This window comes from Dromiciops gliroides, chromosome 1 (assembly GCF_019393635.1).
Source record: "Dromiciops gliroides isolate mDroGli1 chromosome 1, mDroGli1.pri, whole genome shotgun sequence".
NCBI lineage: Eukaryota > Metazoa > Chordata > Mammalia > Microbiotheria > Microbiotheriidae > Dromiciops > Dromiciops gliroides.
In genome coordinates this window covers 736,987,097-737,012,329 of record NC_057861.1, presented here as the reverse complement: position 1 = coordinate 737,012,329, position 25,233 = coordinate 736,987,097, and the positions used below count along the sequence as shown (strand labels likewise).

Below are 25,233 nucleotides of genomic sequence, written 5' to 3'. Positions count from 1 at the left end.
GCATCAGGAAGGTGATTACATGACTTGCAAGTGAATTAGATTTAAGTGAGGGAAGTCTGTGTAAAGTCACCAGCTTCACTCTCTCCTCTAGAGTCATCTGGGTCCAGTGGCAGGATTTAGATCAGAATGACTGGAGATGGCCATCCTGATCTATAAATTGCTACTGGAACCAGATGACTCCAGAGGAAAGAGTGAGGCTGGGATTTTGCACAGCCCTCCCTCACTTAAATCCAATGCATTAAGGGTAGGTTAAATTTAAAGCTATGGGGAGGAAATGGTGAGTGGAGGCTGATCAATAGGTGCCTGGGAAAAGAATATGGCGTTCTTGCTCTCAGCATAAATGACTCTGTGGCTTTCAGAAGCCACACAGTGATGCTGGGACCAATTCCTTTCTGAAACTACTTGATAAAAAACACATTTGGCTGAGGCATTACTTGAGTATACAAACATGTGTGGAGGTTGGTGGGAGTCTGTATGGAGAGGACCATGATGTACTTGCCAACAAGGAAAGAAGTTGCTTTGACAGAAACTAATCATGAGTCACTGTGAGAGAATAGATGGGGAGTAACTTTACTAAGAAACTTCTCTCCAAAGGATCAAGCAAGGATAGAAGGCTGAAAGGTGCCTCAAAGGTCATCCATTCCCAAGTCTTTATTAAACTGATCATAGGATCATGAACAAAAAGCTAGGAGGGACTTAGAAGTCCAACCCTCTTCATATTCAGATGAGGAAATGGGTCCAGAGAATTTAAGTGAATTCCAGTGTTGCAAGGTAGTACATGGCAAAGATAGATTTGAATCCTTGTCCTTTAGTTCAAGACATATGCACTTTCTACCTTGTGCCAAGCTGAGAAGAAACTGAAGTCCGTGAAGGTGAAATTACTTGCCCAACAACACGGAAGCTGTAAATCACAAAGGAAGCATATGAACCCATGTCCTCTGACTCAAAGTTCAGGGCTCTTTCTCCTGACCCCTGTGCCTCCTAGATCAGTGTGCTCAGATTCAATCTAGAGACTTTCTTACCTCCACAAAGCCGACCAAATACTATTGGGGACTGGAACATGGTCACTAGGTTGGCTTTGCCTAGGTTTAAAAGCCGTTTCTACTCTTTGCCTGACCATGGGAAAGAATTCCAATGAAATATGCTTCTCAGGTATCTGGAGAAAGAGCCCCAGTACAACCTGGAGCAGGAACAGCCATGTGGGGATGGCAGCATGGTCTCTAAATACTATCCCTGTCTTTCTTAACATTGTCTTCTCTTCCTAGATATGAGGCAGAGTGAGGCTGATTACTTCAATGGTCACAAAGGATCCATGCTTCTTGAACATCTTCCAAGCAGTAAAAGTTTGCTACTAAAGAAGCTAATCCTGAACAGTGGGAAGATTGGTTGGGGCACAGACAGTTTCATTAGGGAGATAGACTATTATGCTCCCTCTCCTGTCTTCAGCTCATAATGATGGCAAAACCCCAAAGAGCTCCATGGTTCTCTTTGGAGAACTGATAGATGGTACTCTATAGATTTACTCCTTGCTGTAAGTGGTTGCCACAGGAATGAATGAAAAAACACACATCTCTTTCTGTAGAGTGGGCTCTTCCCAGTCAGCCAGACTCAAGAAACCCAAAACCCAGAAGCTTCTCTTCTCAACCCTTCCATGGGGCGGGATGGGGGGTGGGGGTGTGTTTGAGCACAGTAGGCAAAACACCTCTTGTCCCTAAGGCTTGATGTCCCACAGGGTGCCCTCATTATTATCCACAGCTCTGCCTCTCTAAGCCTTGTTAATGCCAGCCAGACACGATGCAATAGCAAAATTTTGGAGAGGCCCAAAGAATTATCTTCCCTCCCAGAAATCAGACAGCTTGTAATGCCATCATAAAAAGAGTTCATAAAGCTGATTCTGGAAATGAAAACAAAACCATCTTTCTGCCATGGGTTCTTCTTCAGCTAGGGAAAGAAATATGTGCTGTCAGCTGAGACTGTGAGTGGGGGGGGGGTTTCAAATGGCATGCCCATTACAAACACATTTTTGAGGACATAGCGGCATTGACAACAATAAAAATGGAGTTTTTATCCTCCATCTCAACTTTGCAAAACATCAAATTAAAATTGGTCTTAACAAAAAGGCTGGTTATTTATGTTACTTTATGGAATATAAATGATACAAGTGCATACAAAAGCTTTCAAAGAAAACTACCTCCGGCCATTCCTTATTGTTTGGGGGCCAATCACTCTTCAATTAGGGTAGCTGTCCTGCTCATTTCTACCACTGTGATGTATTGTTGCCTAGAGTTGGGACACTTTTGGACACATCATGAAATGTATCATTGAAAAGGACACAACACTCCCCAGGAAAATTGTTTTTCCTTTCTCCCTGAGCATTTCCACCAAGATAGGATGAAAAGAAAAGCTGCCAGTCTTACCCCTAGCTAGAGACCTGTTAGATCTCATGGGCACAGGTGATATATATTGGACAGTGGCTCAGAAGGCATCACAGCCTTCTGTGGACCTTAGCATCAATATCTATCTATCTATCGATTTTAAGATCTATATACATCTGTCTATCTATCTATATCTATATCTATATCTATGTATATGAGACACCTTAGGATCTATATCTAGGAGATCTCTATATCTGTAACTGAAAGGCAGTGAGATTAAATGGTTAGAGTATTGAAATTGGAGTTAGGAAGATCTGGGTTCAAATACTGCCTCAGGCTACTGATAGTTGTGTAAACTTGGGCAAACCACTCTTGGAGCTTCAGTTTCCTCATTTGTAAAATGGGAATGATAGTAACACCTACAACACAGGATTAAGGCCAGACTCAAATGAGATAATGCATGCAAAATGCTTTATACTCCTTAAAAGAATCCCTAAGGGTCAGCAAGTTTGCTTCACATCAATTAGCTTCTTAAACCAAGTGAATTCTATAGGATATTTATGTTGGTCTGAGGTAAAGGACTTGGCATAGGTTTGTCTACGTTGCCATTATATGTTTAAGAAGGGACTTTGGATACTTTGTATTGATTTCTTTATCAAAGTCTGTGCTAAAAATTAGATCATAAATTTAGAGAGAAAAGGAAATTTAGAACTCATCCAGTTCAGTGTTCTCCAAAAATTTTTGATTATGCATGCCAGTCAGTAAAAGAAAAAAAAATAGGGATAGGCCCCTATATATGTGTATGCATATATGTAAACATATACATATATAAATATGCTTGTTTTGAAGTTGTACACACCAATAATTATGTCAAGTACAAACCTTACACAAAATAGAAATAAAGAAGATAAAAATAATATTTGATCTTATAGTAAGCAGGAAACCACTGGGATTTATTGAGTAGGGGAGTTATCTAGTCAAACCTATTTAAGAAAATCACACCAACTCTGTGGTGAATGGTGAGAGAAATAATATTAATAATCAATAACTGAAATAGAACTAGGATTTTTCAGAAGCCTCTAGATTGTTCATTCTCTGAAGGATATTGCTGATAATGAGATTGGGTTAACTTTCTAAATAAACTTTTTTCCAACCCCACCTAGGTGGGGAAGCCCATTGTGTTCTACTCAGATTTAGGTGGGGGTAAATTCTTTGATTAGATTGCCCAAAGCTGGACAACTTAGAAATACATCCCTAGTCCTCCATTAGAAAGGTTGCATCTCTCACAGTAATATTCATTCTTCTCATTGTTAACCAATCAGAGTTGATTGTCACCTTCAGGAACACCCCTTTTCCCAAGGGCATATAAACTGTGAGACCACCACCATGATTTGTCTTTGGCATTCAAGAGTGTCACTGACCTCTTTTATTAATCAAGTGCTAGCATTATTAATAAAATAATTAATTACCCAGAAATTATGTCTCTCAAACTTTTAAAATGCCACAATGGATTAGAACAGGGAGAGATTTGAGGCAGGGCAATCAATGAGGAGGCTATTACAATAGCCCAGGCAAGAGATGATGAGGGTTTGAACTATATTGGTGGCTCTGTGGTTGGAGAAAAGGGGATATTGTGGAGCTAGAAATGATAAGATTTGACAACTGATTGGTTATGTGGGGTGAGTGAGACTAAGGAGTTAAGCGTGACACCAAAGTTGTGAACTTGGGTAACTTGAAATGTGGTGGGTGGCCCTCGTCTGTAATAAAGGAATTTGGAAGAAGGGTGGGTAATAAAATCTGCTGTGTAAATAGCAATGCATCCAGGCCTGCTGAGTGGGTATCACTTATTCCATTCTACCAAAAATGAAAAGGAAGTGAGTGTGGGGGGTTTGCTACCTGGCCACACTCACTGCCCAGAGCCAATCAGGATAGTGTCAACAGAGTGGTACCTGTTGTAGCCACAAAGTAATCTCTGGTCCAGGGTTGTGGTAGGATTTTCTCATGGCACCAGAGCAGCTGCTGATATATTTGAGCTTAGGTTATAATTGTACTGAGGGCTACACTGGGGATAGAAGAGGAAAACTGAATGATAATGTGACCTTGGGCAAGTCAGTTGCTTCCTTTTGAAAATGAGCTAGTTGGACTACAGGACCACTAAAGTTCATTCTATTTCTCACACTCAAAGATTGTACATGGATTTGGATGTAGCATGGGTAAAATCATATTTACCTGAAAGCTATTGCCTATAGCAGTGTCTGACACATAGCAAGCAGTTAATAAATGCTTGTTGATGGATTGACTCATTGACATGAAATGATGATGGTGCAGCACAGAGAGGGAGTAGATAAGGATAGTATTGGGAGATAAGAGGTAAAGATAGTATGGTTATGTTGGAAGCGAATGTCATTACTAGCTATCATGGACAGTGCTCCAAAATTCACACTGGGTGATGATGCACCACTTGTGGTTATGCTGGAGCCCCACATGGAAGACCAATAATCTACAGATGAAGAAGTTGAGGTCCAGAGGTCAAATGAATTGTCCAGGGTCACAGATGATAAGTCTCAGAGGCAATCAGGATTGAAACATAGGTTCTCTGACTGAATCCAAGCATCTTTCTACCATAGCATGCTGTTTCTATAGCTGGGGAAGACTGTGTGGTTAGGCTTATCCATTTGCCACACTTTTCTAGCTCTAACACAAGTGATAGATACAATTTCACTCGGGGAAACAGAGGGTGCCCTGGGAAATGCCAAGATCATGGTCAGCAGACCAGGGCATCTGTCAAGGTTATAGGAGCCTGCAATGAGCCACACACTATCATAAGTTCTTCTGACATTTTGAGATATTTCTATCTCCCCAGTTCAATTTGGGCTTAGGACTTGAGTCAAGGGGCACAACAGAAGACAAATGCTTATGACATACTTCTTATTCATACTGTTGAACTCATTCTTCATTTATACACAGCTATCTTCATAACTGCCAATTTCATGGTTCCAGTTACTGGGTTATTGGTGACCACAAGGACAGTGGAAGGTTTGAGGTATTTCACCAGAGCATTGTATAGCATGCCTTGTTGGGCATGGTGTAAGTGAAATGAAGAATAGCTGGGGAATCAGTAGCCGGGGGTTCTTGTTCTTGATCTACAACTCATTAGCATGTGACCTGAAACAAGTCACCTGATATCTCTGAGGTTGAATATCTTCTACTAATAAATAAATCTGTTGGGCTGGTTGATCTTTAAAGTTCCTCCCAGTTTGCACATTCAGTGATTCCACATGAATTTGGCTATAGTCTGGGTGACAAAACCTAAATCTCCTGAAATCTACCAAACACATGGGTAGCTTCCGAGTGGTGCTTTGGGGAAAGTGCTAGAATTAGAATCTTCAGTGCTATGTGATGGTGGGTGTGACACTTAATCTATCTTGATTTTAGATCCTTCACCTGCACCATGAGGCCTCTAGGCTACCTTTATGCACTAAATCTATTCATTGGTGAGCCCATGGATTGTCATTTCTGATCATTACTGATTTGGCAAATATGTCTGATGTCCCTATCACATGCCAGGCATTGTGCTAAGGGATAAGGATCCCCAGTGGAGGTTACATTCTCCTGGAGGGGAGGGATAAAATATGTACACAGATCAGTATGTGTAGATAAGCGAATATAACCATATATTGGTATATTTCCATACATGTGCATATTTGTATATGCATTGGGGTAAATGTGTGTGTGAGATGCAAAGTGATTTCTGGAGTGTGTATGGAGGAGAAGGATGTTAACACTGGGCTTACTAGGATCAATCTCTTGAAGAAACATGCTTTATCTGGGCCTCAAGAGATCCCAGTACATCTGATTTTGGTGTGAAGAATATAATTTTCCTTGGTATGATAACACTCAATACCCTTTTCTTTTCACAGTACATTTTCATTGATTCCCATAGAGACAAGAGGAAGGTTAGACATTATATTTTATGTATCCTAGGATAGAGACAGAGAGGTTCGGTGACTACCCCAGATCACACAGGCAGAAGGGGAAAGAGTAATAAAAAGACACTTCATATAGTGTCTACTATGTGCCAGGCATTGTGGTAAGATTTTTTTTTACAGATATTATTTCATTTGATCCTCACAACAAACCTCAGAGATACGTGCTGTCATAATGGAAGAAACTGGGGCAAACAGAGAATGAATGACTCACCCAAAGTCACACATCTAGTAAATGTCTGAGGCCAGATTAATCTCAGGCCTATCTGATGCCAAGCTTGGAACTCTAGCCAGCTGGTATTATAAACACACACACATATGTATATATGTATACACACACACACACACACACACACATGCACATCTGTCTATCTATCTAGATATGCTTATGTGGACAGAGTTTTTCTGCTATCCTTGCATCTTTTCTTGATACCATATTCTTTTTTCTACTGTAAAGAATTAATTGTTATTTGAGGTTTTTATGCCTCTGTGTGCACTGGCCTGGGGCTCCACAAACTGCAGGTGCTCCACCCAATAGTTGTAGCCGTTGCCATGGCGCTGGCACCTCACATCATCACCACTCGCCCACACCTACATGGGCCTGGCAAAATTATAATGATTGGAAGCCTAGTGAGGGCAGTCATGTGACTGTCAGAGTGGCCATCCCATTGGCTGGGGCTGGTGTGGGGTTTTTCTGGGATTGGGGGAGGAGAATTGGTCATTCTAGCTGGATGCTGGAACAACAGGCGTTCTGCTGCGTATTCTCAGTTTATTCCTGGGTGGTGGTATCTTTTGAGGTTGTATAATTTCCCTTTCCCCATTTTATTTCCTTTCCCTTGATCCTACTGATCCTGTTTGTGTTTTTTTTTTTAAGTTCGTTCTTGTTAAAATAAATCCTGTTCTGTTTTGAGGGAGGCTGCCGGTCTCCTTCCTTGCCCCAATATTGCAGCAAGCTGCTTAGCTAACACTCCTCAATTAAAAATTGGTCCTCACACTACATAAGAAACTCTTGAATTGGGGGAATTTCTATCCAAACCATTGGTTTATTTAAGAACCAGTAAATACCATCTGGACAGCTAGCTTCACTGTTTATAGCACATATCTTTAATATCAACTTTTGATCATGTATTTTAAATGATTGGTTTTTACACCAAAGACTGAAGCAAAGGAAATCTTTAATACTAATATGAGGAAAACATAAGAAATGTTTGAAGATGAATTTAAAAATCCCTTTATTCAAGATTATAAAAATATTCAAATTTTTCCTGGTACTTTTAAAATGAACATGTTGGCTATTCTCCATGAACACAGATGAACTTTTATGTGTTTGATGGTATTAAGTCTGAAAATGGTTTGGGATTAAAGGCAAAACTGCAGTGTCAGGTGGGATATAGGGCTAGAAACAAGGCACTTGGTTATGTGTACTCTTTGTTCTATTTTCCAGGGAGGAGAGGACAAAAAAGGGGTCATCTGAAGATAATAACTAGAGAACCAGGTGCCAGAATGTTTGTGAATAAGGCACAGGGAGTAAGTTACTCCTTCCTACCTTCAAATCCTATCCAAATCAACTTGATCATTCTGTTTAAGGCAGTGGCAGGCAGGCATTTATTTATTTATTTTTTAAACACATCCTACTGTTGAATTTTTAATGAAAGAATCTGTAAGTGGAAACATATCATTGTCCCCTCAAAAACCATTCCTCCTTCTAGCTTCCTGAATTCTTCTGAATGAGACACCATCCTTCCAGTCACCCAGATGGAAAATCAGAAGAATGATACAAGGGACTGGAGCCAGAGAATCTATGTTCAATCCTACCTTTGACTCTAACTACCCATGTGGCCTCAGACAAGTCACTCTTTGGCTTCCAGGTTACTCATCTTTAAAACGACTGGTTGGAGTAAGTGATTTCTGACATCCCTTTCACCTCTAGAAGTATAATCTTATGACTCTGAATTCCTTCCCTTAACCTCTATTCCCACATCCAATCATTTGGGCCATGGACTATGTACTATACTTCTCCAATATCCATCCAGATAAATTTGCCCAACATCTATTTCCTGATTTTCATATTAATTCTCAAATTAAATAATACAACTGAATTGAACTGTCTAGAGGGGTTATAAGATCTCCTCTGGAGGTCTTAAAAAAGGTTTGATAACTTTTTTTTTTTTTTTGTGGGGCAATGGGGGTTAAGTGACTTGCCTAGGGTCACGCAGCTGGTAAGTGTCAAGTGTCTGAGGCCGGATTTGAACTCAGGTACTCCTGAATCCAGGGCGGGTGCTTTATCCACTGCACCACCTAGCCGCCCCCCTGTTTGATAACTTTTAATGCAAGTATAAAAGAATGTAAGCTCTTTGAGGGCCAGGACTATTTGTTTGCTTTGTATATTTCCCTCATATTCCACAGTGCCTTACTTAGAACAGGAATTTAATGCACGGTTGTTGAATTAAATTGAATTATTCAACTCTACCAGAGTTTCACCTGCCAGTAATATCTTTGCTAGGCAAAGAATTTTAATCTGTTTGTAAGCACTACTGAGAGTTTACAGTATGGGTAACCAAGCCATTGTCCAATCTAATTGATGCTAAGGTGTTTTTCTAGGAACTGCAGACTTGATGATGCTCAAGGTAACTTTCTAAAGAGACAATAAACTCTGAGAAGATGCACATTGGCATTGGTTGAGAGAAGCTCCTTATGCCAATGAAGTCATGGATCCAGTGGCACTCCAGCACTTAGATCAGTGCCTGGCATATAGTAGGAACTTAATAAATGTGGATCAACTGGCTTCCCATGTCTAGTCAAGCCAACAAGTATTAATTAAGTAAGTGCCTATTATGTGTTAAGCACAGGGGATACTAAGAAAGGCAAAAGACCATCCCTGCCCTCAAGAAGCTCCCAATTTAATGGGAGAGACAACATACAACAACTATATAACAGAAAGCTACAGGATACACTGTAGATAGTAAAAAGAAGAAAGTCTCTAGAAGTAAAGGAGATCAGGAAAAGCTTCTTGAAGAAGGTGGAATTTCAGTTGGGTCTTGAAGGAAGTCCTGTTCGCCAAGCTTGATGATGGGACCTTCCATATTGTTTATACCGAACTAACAATTTTGTGTTATTTTGGTTACTACTTCTACCAACACCCCCACCAGAATACATCTCACACATGTCTAGATTCAAGATACAAAGCACTTCAATGAACCAAACTGAATTTTTATAAAGGGAATACTGCTTTGGCCCAGACCTGCTTGGCCTCTTCCGTGCCAGTCTTCCTCTGGGGATTGAGTTTGGAGACCAACTCTCACTTCAGAACTACCAATTTCCTGCTAGGAATGTCAACTATCTGTGAGTTCTATTCTAAAGACCATTATTTTTGGAAGATGCAGAAGTAAGTGGAGAAGAGGTTTTGAATGTTTATCACCCACCCCACCTACCTTTTTTTAGAAGTTTAGCAGTGAAAGGGAATAGAGAGATAATCAAGGAACAGGGTGGATAAAATGGATTTTTAAGGATTGAGGAGTTTTTAGTGTATTTATAGGTTGATTTGAAGGAGATAATGATAATGGACAGATTGAAGAGGAGAGGAGAAAGAAAGGGTGGGAGAGAGAGAAAGAGAGAGAGAGAGAGCAAGAGAGCAAGAGAGAAAGTGAGAGTAACAGAGAGAAAGTGAGAGAGAGAGAGAGACAGAGAGAGAGACAGAGAGAGAGAGAGAGAGAGAGAGAGAGAGATTTTCTCTTCCAAAGTGAATGCTCTTTGAGGATTGAGAGAACAAAAATGACAAACAGGAAGCTGAAACAAGATATGTGAGAAGATAGCTGGTTTTTGTGAGTTGTAGTCACCAGACCCTAGACAAACTGCATCCGAATGAAAACCCTCCCAGAAAAATATGATTGCTGAATGGTGTCAGAAATCTTTAAGGTGCCATGAAGAATAAAGGACTGGAAGTGGGCAACTATTTACTAAATAAAAAAGAACAAAATACAGAAGTTTGTAAAGTATAGTCAGTCAACTCTGATTTCTGGAAAATTCTGGATTATTCTATTACATGGATGTCTGTTGGACATATAAAAAAGGAAAGCATTGATCTTTAAGAATAGTACTAGACTTATCAAGAACAGGCCGTACTTAAAGCATATCATTTTCTTTGTTCATAGGTTGACTAGATTTGGGAGGGCAGAGAAATAATGTAGACCTAGTACAATGATATTTCAGAACATTATTTGATCAAGTGTTTCATGCTTTTCTGGGACCAGCATGGGAAGAAGTGGGCCAGATTTTGGCACAGTTATGCAGGTTTGGACTAGGTTGCATGGAAGCAGTAGCATGGTAAGGGGGTAAGTGCTATATCTACAGGCAGAGGACTTGGGATCTGATACTGGCTTTGAGATTTGCAAATTGCATGGCCTTGGTCAACCCATTTAACCTTTCTTGGAGTCTGTTTTTTCATCTACAAAGAAGGGATAATAATACCCACCACCCTAGATGGTGAGACACATGAGATAATAGAATAATGAACTTTGAAAACTTAAAAGCCCTCTAACAATTCTTATTATTATAATTTTTTATTGCCATTGAAATAACTAGACTATCAGGTAAGGCAGAAAATATGAGGATTCTGGGCAAATATGGCCACCACTATGATTGGAAGAAGTCCAGTGCAGAGTCCAAGCTGAAAGAGATTTTTCTGTGAGTGGTATGGTCCTCTACATGATCCTGTTTTTTGATGACATTGTGCTGGTTTCATGAAGTCCTAGGACATTATAAAATCTCTTATAAGAGATCTTTAACTACTCAAAAATATTTATTTTGACCAGCCATACAAGAGAGACACAATTGAAGAAGAATATTTATTGCCCAGATTAGGATGTACATTTGGATAGATAATCTACAATGTTTGTTTGTCCATAGGGATAGACACTGGCTTGGTCTTGGATTTGAACAGAGGAGGAGAAAGTGCTATTATCTTTAAGAAATTACAACATTCCTTTAATGGCCCCAAACTTCCCCCAGAAACAAATTCTCCTCTTTTAATACTGGCATTCAACTGGGATTCTTTTATATAATTGAGGTATGAAATGCAACAATCTCTAGAGAATTTTAAAAAATGACTTTGATACCAGTGGGGAGGTGGGGAGAGAAATGGAAATGGAAAGGCTCAAGGTGGTTGTGATCAAGCTGAAGTGAATTACCAATGAGGAACTCCAATTAAGACTAGTAAACATGTCAACAAGAAAATGTACAGTAAGTAGGTAAAATGGGCAAAGGTGAGAATTAAACAGATGAATTGTCTAAAGTGCTTCTCTGGTAACTTTTTGATTTCAGAAGAAATTATATAAGGCTACCAACACATTTGGGTGGATCCCCTGAGAATTTATTGGAAGTTATGGCCAAGCGTTCATAGGATAGGCAGGCATGCATAGCTTTTGATCTGCATCATTGGAGATCCACTTGAGTATTGAGTATGACTAGTCCCAAAGAACAGTGAAGGAAGGATGAATGGCAATTGGGTGGGAGTTCTCTAACAGAGTTCCCAAAGGATCTGTCCCTGACCCTGTGTTTAAAAATATTTTTATTAATGACTTGGTATTTTCTTAGATAGTATGCCTCTCAAATTTATTGATGTTGTGAGTCATGGGGGAAGAGCTAACAAATTGGAAAATAGAATCAGATTTCAATAAAATTTCATCAGCTTACAACTTTGGGTTGAATTTGGTAAGATAAAATTTAAATGAAAAGCTCAAGTTGATGATCTGAACTGAATTTGTCCCTTAAGACTTTGTAAGTACAAGATAGGAAAGGCATGGCCAGAAATGTTTCATGTGGAAAAAAATCTGGGGGTGTTAGTGGACTCCAAGCCCCACATGAGTCTATAGTGAGCCACAGCAGCCAAAAATAAGCCAGTGCCTTCATTGATTGGATGATGAAAGACCTAATTCAGATCTAGAGAAATGAAAGGCATGCTGAACTCTGCCCTGGTCAAACCACATCCAGAGTATTGTGTTTAGTTCTGGGTACCATGGTGACTGAAGTATGTACAGAAAAGGGTGAACAGAATAGGGAAGAGACTAGGGATCATGCCATATGAGGATCAGTTGAAGAAAGTTTGAACTTGGAGAAGAGAAGACTTAGGGAAGCCATAGTAGACATCTTCAAGTAATTAAAGGATATCTGGGGCAGCTAGATGGCACAGTGGATAGAGCACCGGCCCTGGAGTCAGGAGTACCTGAGTTCAAATCCGGCCTCAGACACTTAACACTTACTAGGTGTGTGACTGTGGGAAAGTCACTTAACCCCAATTGCCCCCCCCCAAAAAAGGATAACCATGTGGGAAAAGGCTTAGATATAAGTTATTTGGCTCCACAGAATAGAACTAGTACTAAGGGGTAGGAGCTACAGAGAAGCAGATTTTGCTTTCAGGACAAGAAAAAAACAACACTTACAAATAGCAATCTGAATGTGGTACAATCTGACTTGGGATATTTGATAAGTTCTACCTCTGTAGAGACATTCAAGTTAAACCATTTGTCAGGGATATTGTAGAAGGGACCCACATTTAGCTATATGTTATAGTTCAGATCTGGCCACTATATCTGAGAAAGCAAATTATAGATGACTTTAGTTATAACTAATCAATTGGAGGCAGATGGTGGAGGAGCTTAAAGGCCAAATTGAGGAGTCTGCATGTTATTCTAGAAGCAATACAACAACCCTCCATTGAGGGTTGTTGAGTAAAGGAGGAAGATAATTTTAGCATCTATGTTCAGGATGGTTTGTAGAAGGGAAAGATATGAGTCCATGATCCTAGTAGAGAGGCTATTACAATAGTCCTGGTGAGAGCAGATATAGTACAGTAAAGTTTTATGAACTTTCTATTGCATGCAACAGATTAATGACAAAAATCATTTGAATATGTTCTGTAAGGCTCAGAACTGTTTTTAAAATATGCTTATATATTTAATATATGCCTCTGACATATTTATGTATATAAAATGTTCACATAGGTGAACACATCAAGCAGATGTGACTTCATTAATGTGGGAACTCCTCTACCAATACAGAGTGCAATCTACTTACCAATTAGCTGCCTCTGGCTCAGAAAAGGTCAGTAAATTTCCCAGTCACACAGTTACTTGGGTCCAAGGCAGGATATGAAATCAGGTTTTCCTGTTCCAAGTCCAACACTCTATTTGCCATATTGCATTATTTCATGTCTGTGTACTTAGTTCAAACTTTTTGCTAAATCAGATTGTCACCTTTTCTCAGTCAAAGTTACTGAGGTTTCCCTTAAGGAAGAGAGGATTTATTTCTCAGATTTAGAAATAGGTGACAAGTGGTTAAAAATATTGTGAAGGGAAGACAAAGCAGGTAAGAGTTTGCGAGGCATGATGCCCTATTAGGTTGAATGGTGGTAGAATCTTAATACAGAATTGAAGTCTTCAGTCTCTTGTGTGAGGTTTGAATTGAGTTTCCCCTGGGTCCTAAAACCCAGACCCTCCCTCAGGAAATGAACAGGCACAGAAAGATTTTCCCCAAATGTCCTTACCCTGGCTATTTGGTCAGCCATTTGAAGGCGTCCATCCAGCTCCCGGCGGATTTGTGCGGCTTGCTCATCAGGATTATCCAACTGAACAAAAAAACACAAAGACACAGACCATGAACTTGAGGCAATCAAGGACCATGAATTCATCTCACCATGAAATCACACCTTGCCATTTTTACAATGGAAATTATGACGTTTCCCATTCCTCCCATAAGTACCACAAATCTCTGAAAGGCTATGCCCAGTTTGTTGGAACAGAATGCCAGCTAAACACAAAGATTCATAGCCTGATGGGATGGGACATCTACAAGGAAGGGCATACCTAAGACCTTGTCTTTCAATCAATCCACAGCATCTAGTAAGTGTTTATAATTTCCCAGGCACCATGCTAGGTCCTGGGAATATAAAGACAAAAGTCAAATAGTTTTTACTCTCAAGAAACTTATATTCTAACAGAATTGAACCAAAGCTAACTCATTTGAGGATCTCCTTCTATTTCTGTACCTCAGGTAGAGAAAGAAATTACACATTGAGAATGGACAAAGAGGGAGATAGTTAATGGAATGAAATGAACCATGTAAGTTGTAACTCTTCCCTTTTCATTTCCCAAAGCAAGCCTAACATTTTTCAAACTCTAATTATAAGACAGCCCATCAGTAATTTGGAGTATCATCTCAGTTTGTTCTCAGAAAAGGGAGTATGATAAACAGAAGATTGGGGCATTCAAACAGTGCAAGTTCTCTTCTATCTAATAAAAATGAACCTACAATAAAAATAGACTTGATGGAGAATATGAGGCAGCACTTATGGGATCCTTTCTTTTTATAGCCCTCTTTAACCCAGAACAAGAAAACAACATAAACTCCTTTCCACCCCCCCCCCCCCCCCGCCATGCTCTTTATATGCAAGAACCTACCCTAGGAAGTGGTTCAGAAACCTAGAAATAACATTTCTGAAATAAACAATAGAAAACACTGGAGGAGTTAATGGTGAGATAATTTTACTAAAGCCACTTTGGAAAGACATGATGAGATGGCTATTTCGGGCTTTGGGAAATACACACACAAACACACACACACACACACACACACACACACACACAGATATTCTTTTAAGCAGTGTTTTTTTCTCAAGCCTCTCCTCATTCTAATCCATCCTCCACTTAGCTGCCAGTGATTACAGTACACACCTGACCATATCAACCCCTTCTGTGCCTTGGATATAGTAAGCATTGTTTATTTGTTGTTATTGTTCCTTCTTTATTCTTGAAGAGGATCACAGGACTGTTGTCTTCACTTGCAAATGACTTGGACTTAAGTGAGGTAGGGCTGTACAAAGTTATTAACCCCACTCTCTCCTCTAATCATCTGAGTTCAGTAGCAAGACATAGGTCAAGATGACCTGAGTAAGCAATTAATAAATCCTTGTTGACTAAATGGTGACTCCTCAATATTATCTTCCCTATTTTCTCCAGGATCAATTAGAGTCTTCAGTTTGCCATTTAGAGCCCTTCATAACTGGGCCCTTCCAACCTTTTCAGACTTCTTAGACTTGGCTTCCCTCTACTCATTCTTAGGGCAACTAGGTGGTGCAGTGGATAGAGCACTGGTTCTAGAGATAGGACCAATCATCTTCCTGAGTTCAAATCTGGCTTCAGATACTTACTAGCAGTGTGACCCTGGGCAAATCACTTCACCCTCTTTGCCTCAGTTTCCTCATTTGTAAAATCTGCTGGAGAAGGAAATGGTAAATCACTCCAAATGCAGTCCTGAAAAGTTGGACATTACTGAACAACTTATTCTGATCTAACAACACTGGCCTAGTGATGCCTCATAATGCCACTGTCTGTTCCTCCATATCTGAAATTCTCTCCCTCCACACCTCTTACTCCTAATTTCCCTGCCTTCCTTCAACTCTCAGCTCAAATTTCATCTTCATAGGAAGCCTTTCCTTTTCCCCTTAATACTAGTGCCTTCCCTCTGTTGACTGCATCCAGTTTATACATAACAATTTGCATACTGTCATCCTCAGTAAACCAGGAGCTTCTTGGGAGCATGAACTGGTTTTTGCCTTTCCTTGTATTCCCAGTCCTGAGCACAGTGCCTGGAACATAGTGAATGCTTCATAAATGTTTTCTCTCTCTCTGTCTCTGTCTCTCCCCCTTTCACTGTATCATTCTAAGTATCTCTCTCTTTCCTCCTTTCTATAATGTTGTCTTCTGTCTCCATCTTTGTCACTCTCTGTCTGTCTGTCTCTCATACACACACACACACACACACACACACACACAGAGTTTTGTTCTTTTGTGCTTATCTTTCAAATACAAGTCGATCTAGAAACAGGCAACTTCTCTCCTAATAATTTTCTCTCTTCTTCACGAGCTCTGTGATCAGTGAGAGATGAGAATTTTATACTAGCTTTCAAGTTTGAAAGTGATATGTGTACATTATCTCATTTGAGCCTCACAACAACCCTGGGAGGTAGATGCGGAAATACTATTTTGTATATTTTACCAAATAGGAAAATGAGGCTCAGAGTAGTTTTGCCCAAGGTCATACACCTAGAAAGCCAGGAGTTTGGAACTGAGGACTCTTAGGCCTCCTCGGTATTCTTTAAACTACATCAATTATTTATAAGATGACAGGATTTTAAAGAGGAAACATAGTGTAATGTAGTGGTATCAAACTTAAATAGAAATGGATCTAGGTTGGCCATATGGTGGATTAGAAAACCACAAATTGACATTATCTATATTGTGTTGTATTTTTATTTACTTTGTTAAATAATTTTCCAATTCAATTTAATCTGGGGACCTTGTGAGTGTTGGAGCTGGGAGAAGCTGTTTGACATTTTTGCTGGTCAGGAGTGTGCTAGTAAATGTTTAACAACTAGCTCTGAAAATCCACACCTAACTTTTACATTTAATTGGTATTATTAACATGTCTTCCACAACTTTCTTAAGTCTAGACAGTAAACAAAACAATAAATCAAGCCCTCATTCATAACATTTGTGGCTTCTGAGGTATAAATAAATGCTTACAAGCAGCTAATGACCGCTAGGTGGCACAGTGGACAGAGTGCCTGGCCTAAAGTCAGGAAGACTCCTCTTCCCAAGTTCAAATATGCCTTTAGACACTTAGTAGCTGTGTGATTCTGGGCTAGTCACTTAATGCTGCTTGCCTCAGTTTCCTTATCTGTAACATGAGCTGAAGAAGGAAGTGGTGATCCATTAGAGTATCTTTGCTAAGAAAACCCCAAATGGGGTCACGAAGAGTCAGACATGACCAAAAAATGACTAAACAACAACAAATGCTTATACTAAACATTTAGCAATCAGCTGGAAAGCTAGTATAAGCTTAATTTAGCACATTATTGGAGCTGGCTCTAACATCAGGAAGATAATAATTCAAGTTCTATCTCTGCCAAATACTGGCTATATGACCGTGGCTTCAAACAAACCTAAATTTATTTAATTAATTAATTTATTTTTGGTGAGGCAATTGGGATTAAGTGACTTGCCCAGGGTCACACAGCTAATAAGTGTCAAGTGTCTGAGGTCAGATTTGAACTCGGGTCTTCCTGTTCCAGGGCCAGTGCTCTATGTACTGCACCATCTAGCTGCCCCAAACAACCCTAAATTTAAAAAGGAGAAGAGAAGGGGTTGGTCTGCATTGGGAAAGGGAGTTTTCTCCTTAGGAATTCAAAAATTAACAGGTCCCATAAGAAGAAAATGGATATGGATGTTGGCCTGGAAGGGATCTTAGAGGTTTGGTTCATCTACCTCATTAGTGAGAAAAATGTGACCCAAAGATGGTAAGTGATTTGCCCAAGATCACTCAGAGAGCTGGACCTCAAACCTAGTTCGTTAGACTCCCAATCTAGTGACCTTCCCACCATGCTAGTCTGCTAAAGGATCATAGTTCAAAGCATCAGAGATTTAGAGGTGGAAGGAACCCTGGAAGCCATCAAATCAAAGGCTTACCATCAATTTTTAAAATGCATTTTAAATAAATCTTGAAAGTGAGATGCTTCCCAATAAATCCCACCACTGTCAACAAGAAGCTATGAGCAAAGATGCACTCCAAATCCTAAATGGGAAAAGCTGCCTTATCGGAATTATGTGTCAGTTCCGCTCAATCACTTCTCTCTTGTTGCCCTGGAATTCTAGCAGAATTCAGGTGCGAATCCACTTTAGACATTCCGATTCACTCGGACTAAAATATATATGCAAATGAAACATCTGGAGACTTCATGAAGGCAGGCACAGCTAATTTATTTTCTTAGGATCTGAAGTGAGGAATTTATTTAAGGAGTTTATATAAATTCAGGGAAAAGGTATCCGCGTCAAGACTAAGTGGACATTGCAAAGGGAGAATGAGAAGAGGCTTCCAAATAAATTCATCCTCTAGGAGAGTCCTCAGAAGCATGAGAATTATTCTATTGGCTTCTTAGGATGTAGTGAATCACAGTAGTATAGACAGAACATTGGTCCAAATACATACAGCTGCCAGTTTTTTGTTTTTTTGCGGGGCAGTGGGGGTTAAGTGACTTGCCCAAGGTCACACAGCTAGTAAGTGTCAAGTGTCTGAGGCCGGATTTGAACTCAGGAACTCCTGAATCCAGAGCTGGTGCTTTATCCACTGTGCCACCTAGCTGCCCCCCCCCCAGCTGCCAGTTTTTGATAAATTTAAGAACATATAAAGGTTTTCCTCCTAAATTGCATGATTTCTCAGTCTTCACCAATAAACCCCTGAATGGTCAAATGAATTGTTCTTCACTTTAATCTATGCATCCATGATTTAGTATATATTCAGATATATGTAAAAGCAGCAACTATGTGCCAGGCAGTATGCTAGGCAGACAGTATATGAAAACAGAAACAAAACAGCCCGTGACTTCAAGGAGCTTATATTTTACTGAGGTAGGGAAATCATTAGTCAGTCAATGGTCAATCAATCCATCCATGACCATTTATTTTTTATTTTTTATTGATTTTAATTAATTTATTTTTTGTGGGGCAAAGGGGGTTAAGTGACTTGCCCAGGGTCACACAGCTAGTAAGTGTCAAGTGTCTGAGGCCGGATTTGAACTCAGGTCCTCCTGAGTGCTTTATCCACTGTGCCACCTAGCTGCCCCAATCCATGACCATTTATTAAGCATTTATTATATGCCAGGAACTGTGCTAAACCTGGGGATACAAAGGAAAAGCAAAACTATCCCCTGCCCTCAAGAGCTTACATTCTAATGGAGGAGATGACACATACATATCCATTCCCTTAGCACCTACTATGTGCCACCTGCTATGTAAGGCACTGGGGATAAAAGACACAACCGGAACAGTCCTTGCCCATGAGGAGTTTATATCCTTTTTGAGGTGCAGTCAACCCCTTAACAACCAATTGACCAATAAGCATTTACTAAGTATTATTTATGGGCCAGGTATTGTGATAATCCTGGGGATTTAAATAAGGGCCAAAATAATTCTTGCTCAAGGAGCTCACAGTTTAATGGAGGAGACATGCATATGTGCATGTGTATGCATATATGTATGTCCTTACCTGTGCTTATACATGTATGCATACATACATGCACGCACACATTCATGCACATGCATATGTATGGATTAACTAAAAATAATCAAGTTGCCAGACTCCACTTTGAGTGATCAGGCACATTTACAAGTGAAAACTAGTTTCAACTCATCAACCAATCAGTCACATCCTTTTTGTTGAGAGTAAAAATGTTTGGATTGGCAGAGGAAACTTGATTATGGTCTGTGGGTCATCTCTAAAAGAGAAGACCAGTCCAGAACCGAAATGATTAGAGTATATGGCAGAGGAATGAGTGGAGCAGGTGAGCCAGGGATGAATTCCAGCCAAATCTCTGAAGAAGCACTGCTGGGGAATGGGAAAAAGGGCACCTTGGCTTGAGCTTCCACTTTGGCTCAGGAATCTTTCCATCCCCCCCTCCCCACTTTGTCTGGACAAGGACCTTGAGAGTTTCAAAGTGTCTTGGGGTTTTGGGATGTCCTATCAGGTAAAACCCTCCATGACAGTAGCTGCTGGTGGCAGTGTCGATAGTGGATACTGAGAATAGGTAGCATATGATGTGCAGATTCACCATTCTGCAAGAAAGGAAGCTACATCAGTTGTCCCAAGTGGACAACAAAAGACTTCTAGGAACTCAGGGCTGTGAGTTCCCACTTTGCTTCATGTGCTCTCTAAGCCTGGGCCCACTTTCCCCTGGATTCTTTATGTGCTGATGGTAGGGCATGCTATAGACTTTGTGGGGGATGTTTTGTACTAGTACCTGTTTTTAGAGCAGCTCAACAAATATGTCTCTCTAAAAGGTGAACCTGGCAGTCACGGAAGGCAGCTCACTGGTGGGGGCTCCTGAGCTAAAATATTAGACAGATATACCCTGACCCCAACTCCTCAGAACTAATCCTACAGGCCTTAGGAGCTATATTAATGTTATTATTATTATTATCATTATCATCATCATCATCATCATCATCATCATCATTATTATTAGTGAAGCAATTGGGGTTAAGTGACTTGCCCAAGGTCACACAGCTAGTAAGTGTTAAGTGTCTGAGGCCGTATTTGAACTCAGGTCCTCCTGACTCCAGGGCTGGTGCTCTATCCACTGAGTCACCTAGCCACCCCAATGTTACCTATCATTACTAAGTTTCTTCATTTGTAAAATGGGAGTAATAACTACACCTGTTTTCAGGTTCATTGTGAGGATCAAATGAGACAATTTATGTTAAGTCCTTTGCAAATCTTGAGCTGCTACAACAATATTGGCTAGAATTATTATAAACATATTTAACTGTTCTTTGATATTCAGAGTATGGTCAAGGGTACAGGAAAAGAAGTCTTTTTTTTGAAATGTGTGGAAAGGCTTTGTATATTTTACTTGACTAGAAATCAGTAAAGTAATTGCTGTGGGGGTCTGACTAATCGTTCATGTGAAATTTGGGATAGTAGCACAATACATTATTATATGGTATGTTATGATGTGCTGTAGCAAGATATAGTATAACATAACACGACATAACATAATGTAATACAATATAATGTCACATGATGACATAATATGCTATGTGTATTGTATATATATATATATGTAATATAACAGGTGGTTTCATGTACTGAAGACAAAAATGCTAAATTCGAGAGTGCTTAAAGGTCAGCAAAACACTTTCCATGAGTTGTTTCATTTGATCCCCACAACTACCCTTTGAGGTAGGTCCTGTAGATATTATTATCACCATCACCTTACAAAGAAGGAAATTGAGGCTCAAACATGAAATGCCCTGCTGTGCATCTCGCAAGCCTTTGAGCTTCCTGACTTTTGAGTGCAGCACTTTATGCACTTGACAATTCTGCCAGGTGGGATAACCACTACTGGGGAGGGGTTGGGTGAGGCTGGGCAGAACAGCACAAATCATCCAGGACACACCACACTTTTATCTCCTCTCTTCTGAGGACCCCACAGCATAATGTCTATTTCCTGTAGTTTCCTCTTTGAAAACCCTGCCTTTCTAAGTTCGGGAAGCCCCTGGGCTGCTTTATGCTGGATTTGTACCACTTGCACTTCCGGTCTAAACCACAGAGGGGCATTGCCAGCCCAGACTGTGAAACATACAAATCACAGATCCTCCTCCCAGCAGAGGACCTGCTCCTGGCTCTCTGGTTCGACTGCTTCCGTCTTCCATTGTCTGCACAGCTAGGAACTGAAAGCTGCCCTCCACAAATGTTATTTGTCTCCTGGTGTCTCTTGGTGTCTCTAGGGTCAAGGCTCTTGGATGGATTAGGGCTTTTAATTAGCAGGAACAACCCAGAGGCAGAGGGGCCTCCTCCTAGTTAATGACTAGTTGGAGGGATGGAGGACAAGGTGAACCAGAGGGTCTCAAAGGGATCTGGTCATTACAGACAAGAATATACTTGACTGGGGAGACTGTCAGCCCTGCACCAAATAAGTCCTGAAATCATGAAGCAAAATAAATAAATAAATAACGTAATTACCTTTTTGAGTGATGAAAAGAAAAGGGGGAGAAAAGCAACTCCTCAATTTGCAAGGTGCCATGGAAACAGCTCTATTTACAGTGTTGGCTTTTCCTCTCAGGGAAAAAAAAAGATCAGTTGTGGAGCCAACCCCAAGGCAGAGACTCCCCATCAAGGCCTCCTGAGGTTTTAAAAATATACACCTACATGTAAAATCTCTGCCTAATTAGATGTGAAATGCTCAGATTAGCATCCACAGTGATGTCTATGGAAGAGGCTAGTTTCATTGGAAAACGAAGCTTCTGGCTGTTACTTTCTTTTAAAGTGACAGAAAGAAATCTGAGGCCCACTTTCCTCAGAAGCAAAGGCCCAACTGCTAAAACTCCCAGGGGCCTTGCTTTAATCTGAGGGATGAAACTAGCTGGTTGTACCTACCTACCTCTTTCTTGTGATTTTTCTCCTATTCTAAACTTCGTAGTCAAAGGAGAGTGGAGAATTCAGATGTGTTTGTCAGTTAAGCTACTTCTAGAAATAGTTTTGTTCCTCTTAAATGTTCAGACAATTTTCTCAAATCAGAGAAGTAATGTCAGGAAAAGATCCCTGCTTCTAGAGCCAGAGGCCCTTGTTCTCATATTTGTTACTTGTGCTTACTACTTTGGCAAGTCATTCATGAATCTCAGTTTGTTATTCAGTCATTTTGGTCATGCCTGGCTCTCCATGACCCTGTATTAGGTTTTCTTGGCAAAGATACAGGAGTAGTTTACCATTTCCTTCTCCAGCTCATTTTACAGATTAGGAAACTGAGACAAATAGGTTTAAGTAAGTTTCCTTAGGTCACCTGACTCCAGTCCCAGTGAACTATCCACTATACCACCTAGCTGCCCCAAGTCTTAGTTTGCTCATCTATAAAAGGGGCAGGAGGGACAGCTAGATGGCGCAGTGGATAGAGCACCGGCCCTGGATTCAGGAGGACCTGAGTTCAAATCCGGCCTCAGACACTTAACACTTACTAGCTGTGTGACCCTGGGCAAGTCACTTAACCTCAATTGCCCTGCAAAAAAAAAAAAGACTTATTATAAAAGGGGCAGGTTGTGCTATACAGCCTCTGATGTTCTTTATAGCTCTATGATTCTCTGTTTCATTAATAGACATTGCAGCATCATGGTTAGTGGATAAAGTATTAGTCTTGGAGTCAGGAGAACTAGGGTTCAAATCTGACCTGAGATAAAAATTAGCCAGGTGTCCTTGAGTATACCATAACTTCAGTGTGAATTAGGCACCTCTCTAGGAAAGGGGTCCATAGGCAGGGGTCTTTGAGCTAGTTTTATAGCAGTGCTGATAACTAAATGTCAATTTAATTGATTTCCTCTGTAATCCTGTTATTCTGGAAAGGGGAGTATGGGCTTCATCACACCAAGAGGGTCATGACAAAGGAAAGACTAAGAACCCCTGATTGAGAGCTTAACTGCTAAGTCACCTAGATAGGGTACAACCTGTGCTGTAGGCATGCACTAGGGCATCCTCAATCTGGCCAGATTCTAGATCAGAGGAGCATAGATACAGAGCTGGAAGAAACTATGAGGTCATCTTGTGCAACCTCATTTTATAGATGAGGACATCTAAGATCAAAGGTACTTGCCTTTGTCACGGAGGTAATAAATAACAGAGCTGAGATTTGAACTCAAGTCCTATGACTCCAAATATAGTAATCTCACCACTGTACCATGGTGCAGTGCTATCACTCTTGGCAGATTTGAGAATTGCTGGCCATCCTGCTAAAATTCTTCCAATAAACTCCTGCACTATTGTCTAATGGGGCATGGAGGTCACCTTGGGTTCTTGAAACCTTTGCCAAAGAAATCCAAATTCTGAGAGGTCTTATCCATCTGGCCAAGTTTTGAGTATAGTTCTGCCAAGAAATAATCTGTCAAAGGACTGCAAACCTAGCTAAGTTCAGAGGCACATCAACAAAAGCTGGGTACTGGGCAGTAAATGTTTGACTCTCACAACTTATGAACAGGTATGGAGGGAGTTGTAACCTGCAACAACAGAGAGAATATTCAAATAGATGGAACCATGAATGTTAGAGTTTCTTGGAAATGGTATCTGGCTCCAGATTGAGGGTGAGTAGAGGTAAAAGAATGAGCTTCTAAAAGGAAGCCTCAATAAAAGACATAGATTTGCATCCATATATGAAAGGTAGCACATGATGGCCAATGGATAATTTTATAGGGGGTGAAGAGAGAAGAACACCTTGTTACTTAGCATCCCAGGGGGCCAGAATTGCCTTCCCCTTTTCCTTGATGTAGCTGAACTCTCTGGAGGTGAACTTATGCAACAGCAACTGGCAAAAAGTGCTACGGAATCCCCTAGGTAACATCATCTCTACAGTGAAGAAGGAATCAAGACTATGCACAATGAAGAGATGAGGCAAGTATTCAAATATTTTAGCCCAAAGGAGGTGGGGTTGTTTTTGTTTGTCATACCATTAAGATAGTTGCTTCAGTTCTTCATAAAAAATCTGTCCTACTTAGCTTTTTTTTTCCTTCCCTCCCTCCTTCTTCCTTCCTTCCTTCCTTCCTTCCTTCCTTCCTTCCTTCCTTCCTTCCTTCCTTCCTTCTTTCCTTTTGTGATTTTATTGTTTTAGGGAACTCTGAAAAAGTGTGTTTTCTCTACAAGTGTAACTCATTACTTACTCTGAAATTGTTAAACTCAGAGAGTTGCCGTCAGAACTGAGGGCTTAAGTGTCCTCTTCAGGATGACACAAACCAGTATATGTTTGAGGCAAGGCTTGCATCTGTTGTCCTGACTTAAGGCCAGTTCTCTATATATTGTGCTACATTGTCTTGGATGGGGGGAGAGAATGGGGTATAGTGGAAAGAATATTGGATTTTGAGTTTGAGATCCTAAGTTCAAATCTCAACTCTGCTTCTCATTACTGTATGACTTTGGACAAATCATTTTATCTTTTGGGGGCTAGAGTTTCCTCTCTATAAAATGAGGGGGGTTGAATTAGATGACCTCTAATGTCCCTTCTGATTCTAAATTTAAAAGTCTGAGTCTTATTTTTTTTAAATGAAAAGTAACTAGAAGCAAAGAAACATACAGTAATGGAGTTCTTCCAGGTAATACAATTTAACCCAATTCAGTAAACATGTATTAAGTGCTTACTGTATTCCTACTTTTGTAGGAGATAAAGACAAGAATTAAACAGTTCCCATTTCAAGTAATTTACATTCTACTGAGAGGGTATAAAAGGATGACAAGAGGTAAAAGGACTGCAGAAATCACCTAGTCCAATCACTGAATTTTACATAATAGGA

General features: G+C 40.2%; 1 protein-coding gene across 24 annotated transcripts in view; it reads right to left on the bottom strand.

Moving 5' to 3' along the window:
* The window catches only part of CADPS (calcium dependent secretion activator), a 555,724-nt gene that overhangs the window by 320,091 nt on the left and 210,400 nt on the right, over nucleotides 1-25,233 (bottom strand). For all 24 annotated transcript variants that reach the window (XM_043978805.1, XM_043978803.1, XM_043978804.1 and 21 more), the window contains exon 4: nucleotides 13,902-13,982. In XM_043978805.1, the coding sequence (XP_043834740.1) occupies nucleotides 13,902-13,982 (81 nt within the window). The remainder of the gene's footprint in view (nucleotides 1-13,901; nucleotides 13,983-25,233) is intronic.